At 42.7% G+C, this 9,784-nt stretch overlaps 1 protein-coding gene across 5 annotated transcripts; it reads right to left on the bottom strand.

Moving 5' to 3' along the window:
- Positions 1–2,163: 2,163 nt before the first annotated feature.
- Positions 2,164–9,732, bottom strand: znf711 (zinc finger protein 711). Of its 5 annotated transcripts, none has more exons than XM_078260857.1 (8): positions 9,379–9,732; positions 8,224–8,303; positions 8,010–8,107; positions 6,778–7,620; positions 6,523–6,666; positions 5,534–5,773; positions 5,141–5,311; positions 2,164–5,040 (listed from the first exon to the last, which is right to left on the bottom strand). In XM_078260857.1, the coding sequence occupies exons 3-8, from the start codon at positions 8,086–8,088 to the stop codon at positions 3,860–3,862; spliced, it is 2,658 nt and encodes an 885-aa protein (XP_078116983.1). In that variant the 5' UTR covers positions 8,089–8,107; positions 8,224–8,303; positions 9,379–9,732; the 3' UTR covers positions 2,164–3,859. The 5 variants fall into 5 exon arrangements, with proteins under 5 accessions (XP_078116983.1, XP_078116982.1, XP_078116984.1 ...); XM_078260856.1 differs by having other exon boundaries at positions 6,523–6,669; positions 9,379–9,731; XM_078260858.1 differs by having other exon boundaries at positions 5,177–5,311; positions 6,523–6,669; positions 9,379–9,731.
- Between the last annotated feature and the right edge of the window lie 52 nt (positions 9,733–9,784).

The raw sequence follows: 9,784 nt of genomic DNA, 5'->3' as shown, positions 1-9,784 counted from the left end.
AGAGACAGTGGTTCAGCACGCTCAGAAAAGAAATGGAAAAATGTATTTACTGCCACTGCAGTTGCTTAATCACGTGTATTCAGATAAAAACAACCCAACACACTCATACCAAATTCTTGGATAATGCAGTGAGAAAGAGTTACTTAGGGAGGAATTTTATGGATGTCTGCATGTTGATATCCGACTTCTCAGCGGTTTCTGCTGACAGCTGCACCAGTAAGTGATTTATGAGATATTCTGTGGGATCAACAAAAAATGAACATGCTGTTGTATCTATCAGGGGTTCGCAGTGCCCATGTGAACCCATCTGCACAGGCTCATTTCCGTCAGTATGAGGCATCGTACATCTTTCAAGACGGGTGACATGGAAGCAAAACAAGACACGACTGCAACACATCTCAGCAACACATGCAGTTTTAGTGCGTTAAAAGAGTCAAATCCCCCGTGAGTCTCAGTGTGGAGGAAAAAGATGCATTTGTTAATTTAATGAGACTGAGTTGACGTGAGCAACACATTAAATTGGTGCAAACTATGTAATCAAATCACTTTGCTCCACTTTCTTTCTGACTTAATCAGTGCTCTCTTTCTACAGTTACACCCAAATCATCGTTTGTTTCCTTCTTCTCTAAGGTCACTCCCAAACCAATCATATCATCCCTATAAAATATACACAACTTTGACAAATGCGGTTCCACATTCATCACCATCTATCTTACTGATCTTTCCCTTCTTGGAATACCATTTCTGGAGTTAGTTGTTTGAATTTGAAGTAGCCTTACTTAATACATTACTGAAACTGATCACATCACAAAACCACACATTCATTTAAATGGACAACGTTGCGATCGCAATCAAATCTTAGTCAGGGGTCAAAATACTGTCTATGTTAATATATGTGTGGTTGGAGTCAGTATGCAGGGGTTACTCTTTTCATCAATACTGTTTTTTCAAAAATACCCCCACATGTGATGTGTGTATAATAGGCTTTTTTTTCTCTCACAGTACACATTCTGACATGTCACAGTAGGAAAACACAGGTGTGAATAATCAAATGAATGATGGTTGAATTGTATTAAGCTGCTTCAGTTTTAGGGGCTTTTAGTGCATGCTGTCTTACTGTCCTGATTTACTGGGACACTTGAATCGATGGGGGCCATTGTTAATGTAACACCTGTGCTTTTCTTGCTTTTACCTCCATCTAGCATCTAGGGACTTAACAATTAGTCGATTGCAGACACAAAACTGTCCTTCAACCAATCACATTTTTTACTAATTTAATTTGTAAAACTTGTATCCTAGACATCAACAATGATAAGTGACGACTGATGAGTTCATATGCAGAGCTAGTATGCAGATTTCCTTAATGCTGGAACTCACTTATGTGCCTGTTACTTGGCTGGAGAAACACTAATTCAGATCCAGTGCAGGCTTGAGAAAGGTGCAACTTTGTCAGCTGGCTCTGTTCCTGCCGATCTAGAAGATTGTGGACGTTTTTATACCCGGACTGTCATTGCAATTGGGGAAAAAAACGAGTTAAAATCAAAGTGTAAAACTTTGCAAGGCTTTAGTGTTTCAGGTCTGGAGCTTTAAGATTATTCTATCAATTTCACTCTTTGCCAACTGAAGTGGAAGACTATACTGTCTACTGGATAGTATCAAGATTGGGCAGTACAGCTCACCCCTCATAAACTACATTCTACATCTATGCACAGATGTGACAAAGGATGACGAGCTGGTGATCAAGTGAAACTTTTGATTCCCTTTTACTAACCAAATGGCTTGTTGGCTGCTGGAGTTATTGAGGCGTACTGGCATATTTCATCACTACTCAATTGTTGACTTAAGTTATACAATCACAACAAATGTCTGGACTGTACTTAAAACGGATGAACTGACTGCTAAAACTAAAAACGCAGACAGTTAAGAGAGGTCTTACAAACTGAAACCGACTTGCTGAAGCAGGTTGTGGATAAAGCACGTTTCAAATTCCCAAACAGGATGATTGAAAGTGATGGGCATTTTTTAAAAATGCCCTAGACAATTTCACTGATCTACAGAGGTGGTAAGGAGCATGGAGCAACAGTTATAAAACTGCCGACTGGGTCTTTAAAATGTCATGTAAAGATGATTCCTGTTTGTAGGACAGAAAGGACAAAAAGCATAAAAAGATAATTGTTTATTTTGGTTCTTCCCCACCAGTAGTTTATCCACAATCAGACTGAAAGAAAATATAGACTAAGGTACACGAAATGCGGGGATTTTTAATATATACCACAATTAATTTCATGGAGACAGCATATGTGCATACTTTAAAGACTAATGCCAATATGATGACCACTGACTTCACGGGAATAATCCCATGTTTGGGATTGGGTTATTGGGATTATTTAGGACTGTAGGACGAGGGTCTGGGGAACTTGTTAGTGAGCACAAACAAAACACAAAACCAAATCACTTATCCATAGAACAAAACAATGGTTTCACCCACCACTTTCAATGACAATTCAGTTTGATGCAGTAATGGATCGTGCTCATTTGCTAGAGATAACACTCAAAACAATTTTTACCTTTACCAACTCCCAATGCTCTGCAATTGTTTATTACCTAGGGTTTGTGTTATATATATATATATATATTTATATAGATACATGAATATATCTATATACATATATGTAATTAAAATACAAAAGTTATTAAGGTGCTTTCTACTGACTCAAACACACAATCTCTGAGAGAATGGTATTGATACAGCATGTTTGAGAGTTAAAAATCACTTATTTTCTGATTAGCTGTGTTCATCAGTGCTTAAAAAGTCCAACAGATGTAAGGCATGATTGCAATCATATAGTTAGCTGAGAGAGCACATCTGTGTCACAAGTAACATCACACATATGCAACTTGCAGTGGCAAGTGGCAGTCAGATCTAACCGATTTAGGGGTTGAACGTAAAGCCAACCATCTGTCAACTTCATATACTAATACACCTGTGAAATATTGTCACCATCATAGCGAATATAAAAGCAGATTTATGTGTCAGAATTGTGTTGCGTACACCAAAGGGATACTCTACTAATATACCAACTGCACCATTTCCCCTCCTTGTTAGACACTGCTGATCAGAACGCAACATTTCTGATTAAACTTTGAAGACATATTTAACAGAATACAGCCTATATTATACATGATTGATTTAACGGAACTCCAAGTGTTCAGGCTTGGGAGGGAAATCCAAAATGATGGAAGTTCAAATGTTACAATTTAATGAAATATCTTTTAAGGTGCGTAGAGTGTGACAACATCACTCAAAACCATTTATGTACTCATGAATGGCCCTGCCCCTTAAAGACAACATGGCATTGGAAACAAATGTCAGTGTAAAAGTTGGTTAATAAGGAAAAGAGATACTAGTTGGTACTTTGGAGGAAAACCTCTCCAGTACTCATTCCACATCATCTGAAGAACTGGCATGACGTTCACAAAGCACCACTTTCTGATTTACAGGACACAGTCATCATCTTGCAGCATTTTAGCTGAGTGGGTATAAAAATATAGACATTTGAGACCCTGAATATATGTTCATATGTGATTTTCTGCAACAAAACAAAACAATTTACAGCTGTCCCACTCAGTGTACACAATGTCTTTTTTTAGACTTCACCCCCATCTAAAATGTGTTCTTGCATTACCCCTGGGGGAAGAGGTTTACACCCATTACAACACAGAACGGCAATTATAATGTTGTCGTCTTCATCAACAGCATACATCCGCCATTTCTTTGTTAATACACTAAAATGACCTCTGGGTGTGTGACACAGATTTACTCGGGAAAGAGGAGTGCGTTTGTGTGTGCGTGATGACATTACATCAACATGTCTTTGTGATGCCTGGCTATGTGCTGGCTCTTCTCCGAAGGCCTCCTAAAGCCCTTGGTGCAGTAGTCGCAGCGGTGGGGGTAGTCCTTGGTGTGAATGGAGATCACATGGCGTTTGAAGCCAGAAGCGTCCGTACTGTTATACTCACAATACTGGCACTGATAAACCTTTCTACCACTGTGTGTCTTCATGTGCTTCTTCAGCTCAGCGGGCTGCCGGAAGCCTCGCTTGCAGCGCTTGCACTTAAAGGGGAGGTCCTTCGTATGCAAGGACAGGATATGGCGACTCAAAGTGAAGGTGTCGGGAGCGTTGAAGTTACAATGCCGGCACTGGTGCACCTTGTTGCCCTTGTGTGTCTCCGCGTGTTTTTTCAACTCTGAGGGCCTGTGAAAGCCTTTCTCACACACGTCACACTGATGGGGGAAGTCCTTGGTGTGAACAGAGATAATGTGTCGTTTCAGGTCACTGGAGTTGGTGCTCTTGTGCTCACAGTGCGGGCACTGGTGGGTCTTGTGGCCCTGCACCATCTCTATATGACGCTGGAGTTCCCGTGCGTCAGCGTAGGCTTGGGGACAGTGGCTGCACTTGAAAGGCAGATCTGCACCATGCTTGCTCTTGATGTGAGTCTTTAGGTTGGACTGATCTGCACAGCGGAACTCGCAGTGCGGGCAGTGGTAGGGCTTCTCGCCTGTGTGGGTCCGCATATGTTTCTTCAGCTCTGATGGGTGGCGGAAGCCTTTGGCGCACTCGACACACACATGTGCAAAGTTCTTACTGTGCACAGCCAGCAGGTGACGGTTGAGCAGGCCCTGTTCAGCTGTCTCATAATCGCAGTACTTGCAGTGATGCAGTTTGGGCTCCCGGTCCTTGACAATGAGCTTGTCAGAGCCCAAGGGGCTGGACTCATGGTAGCGCCGCGCGTACTCGCTGTATTCTGGAGAGCGCTCATTGTTGTGACTCAGCAGCTTGTGACTCTCCAAGTGGTTGTGGAAACTCACCTTCTTGTTGGTGGTAAAGTCGCAGTCTGTACACTGGTACTTCTTCTTAAGCAGGTGGTCTGGGTGGTTCTTCATGTGGCATTTGAGGAAGCCTCTTGAGCGAAACTTCTTTCCACATATGTGGCAGGGGTAGACAGTCAAAGGCATGCCATCTGGTCCAATGATAACAGCTGGAAGAAATGGTTGAAGAGATGGTTGAAAAATAGAGTGCAACTTCAAATACTGTTAACAACCATGTAAAAGTGTTAGATGCTTATTATCAAATCATACAAATCTCATGATCCCAGAATTGTATGCTGTGCATACCAGTCTGACACTGTCGTATCTCCCCTTTCTTCTTTTTCTTAGCTTTGGGTTTGAGGACACGGTTTGCACCCAGCCCCTCTCGGATTTGCAGAAATGGTGTAGCTGCTCCATTCTTCACCTGATCAATGGTATTACCTGCACAGACAGTTTAGATATAATTATTAACAGGATAGAAAACACTTAAAAAAAAAAAAGTGCTCTATGACAGTGTCTGTTATTTGCTGTACAAACTGCCCAGACATAGGCAAAAACATTTTGTTGTTGAGTAAGTCATCTAAAAAGAATGCTGATGTACAGCAGCCTCCTCTTACTGAACTTTCAACAGTAAAAGACTGAAGGTTGACACATTCTACTTACTTACAGCCACAGAACCTGTCTGACAAAATGGACTAAAAGCTGTTTCACAAAGGAACATACTGATGTCATCATCGTCATCCTCATCACTGTCATCCTCATCATCCTCTTCTTCTTTTGGATGGTTCTTGACTGCCATGTAGACCATCTTGTCACGGCCAACTCCCAGTCTGCCTGATGATGCAGCTTCCAGGTCAGGATGGCCATTTTGGTAATCATCCTCTGTTATTACCTCTGTTCCGCCTAGAAAGAGGTCCAAATTTACAAATTCAAACTATAGTGGGCGACTATTTTATATTAATAAAAGTCTGTTACATTGAAGCCATTGTCAAATGAGTTGATACAAAGCTAATCAAGCCTATCGGTTCCACAAAACACTCTCTGTATTTCTTTTTACAAAATGGTGTAGTATGGCGACTTTCGCACGCAGCAGCTTGAGTGATGTGTTTTACATCACCGCTGAGAAAGGACAACAGCAGCATTCAGCTTTGGGGATGAAGAGGACTACTGCAACAGGTGAAGGCATGGCTGAAAACCCAAAGAAGCGCCGACGAAATGTTTCATTCAGTGATTGTACTGCTAAGAAAAGATCTACACATTCAGCAGCAGGACTTAAATCCCAAAAAGAATTTGTAGCGCGCTGAAAAAAGAAAAGGGACTGAGGTCAGACACGGATGTCGCCTTACTGCTCTTGAACAGGTTAGTAATGGGTTTTGTAATGTATTACTAGTAGGAATTATTGCTATATAATTTACTCAACCTAAATAATGTGCTACAAGCAACTGCGTGGAGGAGGGAGTGGGCGCAGTGCACAATCACTGAAGGCTTGAGTCATGTGGATGCGCAGAAAGTGTTGTTGTCATTACTTAGAATTCCTTATGGGGGTGACAGAAACTACGCACTTTAGCTTTAACCAAAGACATGATCTACATTCAGTTTAACACATAAGCATCTACTTGTATTGTTGAACGATTATGCTTAAAGTCACTTGCCTAAATCATCATCTGCTTCAGCTTTGAAAATGTAGACTTTGATGACCTCAGTGCCATCCTCCTCTTTAGCTTCCTTGTCTTCCATTACCTCAGTGCTGATCTCCAGGGGAGTGTCTCCTATGTCCAGCTTCTCTCCCACCTCATCTACTACAGTAACACAAACAACCTTAGTTATCAAAAAATAGCAATAATAAAACATGGCACTGCATAATAATACAATGTGTATTAATATAAGTGATATGGCAGCTGTCTTACAGGAAATCATAAGGTAATCCTCAGAGCTGCTTCTTGCATCATCATCCTCATCTGTCTGCAGGGGAACATCCTCAGCTGGCATCTGTTCGTGGATTATGGTCTCGGAGTTGGCCTCTGTCACCATCAAGCCTTCTGACACAAGCTGGTGGTCCAGAGTGTTGTCCTGGTGCTCAGACAGAAGCTCTGCCACAAACACCTGGTCTGGCATGTCATCATGGTGATGGTTTGAGTCCTGAATGAGGTCTGAGGTTAGGACATGATGATGATGATGATGGTGATGATGAGGATGATGATGGTGATGGGGGTCCAGATCTTCCTCTATAGCAACCTCTGTGCCCAGAATATTCTCAGGCATTATCACACTGTGTTCTGAGGACACCATGTCTTCAGTGGTAATTTCATGGGCTTCTACCCCTTGAGACTGCAGACTTTCGACATCAACCTCCAGGCCTTCAACAACCTCAGCTTCTAAACCCTCCACTTCCACCTCTTCCTCAAGGCCCTCCACTACGTGCGCCTCCAGACCGTCCACTTCCACCTCACCCTCTAGGTCCTCGACAACCTGAGCCTCCAGCTCTACCACATGTGTCTGTAGCCCTTCAACCACTTCGGCCTCCAAGCCCTCAACATCTGCATCTAAGCTCTCCACCACTTCTGTCTCCAGTTCTTCAACCACCTCCGTCTCCAGGCTTTGAACCACCTGAGTTTCTAGGCCTTCCACCTCAAGTTCATGCTCCAGGAGGATGCCCTCGTCCGTCATCACATCAGAAAGAAGCATACCCTCGGGCACAGACACCACAATGTGCTCCCCATCAATGTGAGCCAGACCCCCCATGCCTGCAACTGTAAACACAAGACACAGAGAGGGGTGCATAGCAAATAGTTTTAAACAACATGACAATTAAAGCTACAACCCACAGTTTCTTGCACATTCAAGCTACAGTGAACATATCAGAGCAGCTTATCACACATTTGTGTAGGCATATTGCCTTCTTGTTGTTGGTATGCTGTGAAAATGTCAGACTGACCATGACATGTTACTGTGACTATTATTTAGATAGGTGATGAAGCTAAATAGCATTTGCACTTTAAACTAAAATGTGTGACACAATAAACCTGATTAGTAAGTGAATGGATAATACCTTTCATTTTTACTACTTGTGGGGTAATGTGTCTTGGATTACATGTTTCATGAAATTATTGGTTGTCACCTGTCCTACTTGGCCACCTACCAAAGTCTTGCATGATCATAGCGTGGGGCATCTTCAGCTCCTGAGTGTGCAGCTCCAACACCCCTCCTCCTTGATCCATGTCTTTACTCAGAAAAAGACTGAAAACACAGTGTTCACTGTGTTAGCTGGTTTCTTGCACTTCCTTAGTGTGCATTACTAAAAATGAAAGTGAAAGCACCTAACAATGCCACACTGGCTAGTATTCAATACATACCTTCACATTTGATGAAAAAAGCCTTAGAATACAACCAATGGGGTATTTGATGGACTTCCTTCCATCAAAGTAATCAATCCCTGACAAAGACAAAAAAACAAAACAATTGGTACTCCCAAGCATTGTGCTGATAATAGAAAGAACAGAAAATAGGTAATGAGTTAGTTAAGTGTTATAAGGAATTCATCACAAAACATTTCTACATGGGCTCAGGTTAATAATAAGGGCACTGGTGCTGCCGCATGTAATGGCCTCTGTATAACTTTAAAACACAAGGCAGAAAAACTGCTGTCTGCCACTGAGGAGGAGGGCAGTTGTGTTGTTGACCACTGGCTCCATCCATTGCTTATCAAGAGTACTACAGGCAGCTTCAACCTGAGGACATGTAGCTACACCTGGAGCTGGTTGAGCATGATGGCTACAGCCCAGCTGAGACAAAAGGCTGTCTGCTCAGTGTGCAGGAGGACGAGCTCACAGGCAGCGGCTCTAATTGCTCTTGAAAGAGGAGTCCTGCTTGTTTTTGTGAGAGGAAATGCATTGCCGGCACATGACGGTTTAAATAAGCCAAATATGGAATGGCTGCAATGATTTGTAGTGAAGTTATGGGTCCCTGATTGTCATGGATAACGTATCATTTTCGAATAAAACTAACACGGTGCTGCTGCAGTTGTCGTTTAAAAAAACTTCACACGCTTCCGAGTTTATGGCCGCCAACGAAAGTACCGCAGACGTTATGCAATACTTATTAGGGCGGCTACCGCCCTCCACCCACCAGAGCTAGCTAACTAGCATGCAAGCTAGGGCTGGTCCTCAGAGCGCCATTTTGTTTTAGCATAATGGCTAATTCAAGGAATGCAACAACCGATTTTATTTGACCATTTAAGTCTCAACATCACACAACGTTAATCTATGCATAGAGTAATTAGCATAAGCAACAAACCAATATGCCTTATACGATTCCTTTTTTGCATGTCGCTCTAAATGCGCGACGACGGCCGTCAGATCGGCTAGCTAGCTTGCTAAGCTAGGTGAAGCAGCTTGTGCCGCACTATCTTCCATGTTGTTTTCGAAAAGGCTGAAAGAGGCCCGCTACGGCCGACAGGGCCCTTGTGTCTTATTCCACATGCCTTTCTAACCGATTCAAAATCATTTTACCTGATAGCGTCGTCTTCTGACTCTATCGGTGTTTCTCCCCCTTCTCAGTTTTGTCTGTTATTGTTTTGGTTTATTTTTGACGGTAAGCTAAGTGCGGCCTGCAGTTTTGGATCCCCGGGCACCCTTTGCTAGGCCTCGGCCAATCAGCTTGCTTCCTGACAAGCAGAGGGAGGGCGGGGGGCAGACAATGCGTGGCCTCGTTTGCCGCTGATCCCTTACTATTTGCGTCATGCATAAGAGAGCAGAGTTACATTAACAGATATCCTTGTAATAGCGACATATCTACACCCGGTTCTGAGACACACAATTTAAACGTTACCCCATCAAGAAATAATTTTAATGTGGTTGCAGAATGCGCTCAGACTTTGTATGCGCAGATGAGGCCTGCGGGCCATTTTGTCACAAG

The sequence above is a fragment of the Sander vitreus genome, chromosome 10, assembly GCF_031162955.1.
Source record: "Sander vitreus isolate 19-12246 chromosome 10, sanVit1, whole genome shotgun sequence".
Taxonomy (NCBI): domain Eukaryota; kingdom Metazoa; phylum Chordata; class Actinopteri; order Perciformes; family Percidae; genus Sander; species Sander vitreus.
The sequence above is the reverse complement of the archived record's forward strand: the minus strand, read 5'-3'. Positions and strand labels throughout refer to the sequence as shown.

What these genes read in the sequence shown, in the direction of transcription:
- znf711 (XM_078260856.1), bottom strand. Translation starts at nt 8,088, where the DNA reads ATGGATCAAGGAGGAGGGGTGTTGGAGCTGCACACTCAGGAGCTGAAG. An exon ending in TATGATCATGCAAGACTTTG is followed by an intron (nt 7,621 to 8,009) that starts GTAGGTGGCCAA and finishes TTGTGTTTACAG; the next exon opens with TTGCAGGCATGGGGGGTCTG. An exon ending in TGAAGCAGATGATGATTTAG is followed by an intron (nt 5,774 to 6,522) that starts GCAAGTGACTTT and finishes ACCTCTTTCTAG; the next exon opens with GCGGAACAGAGGTAATAACA.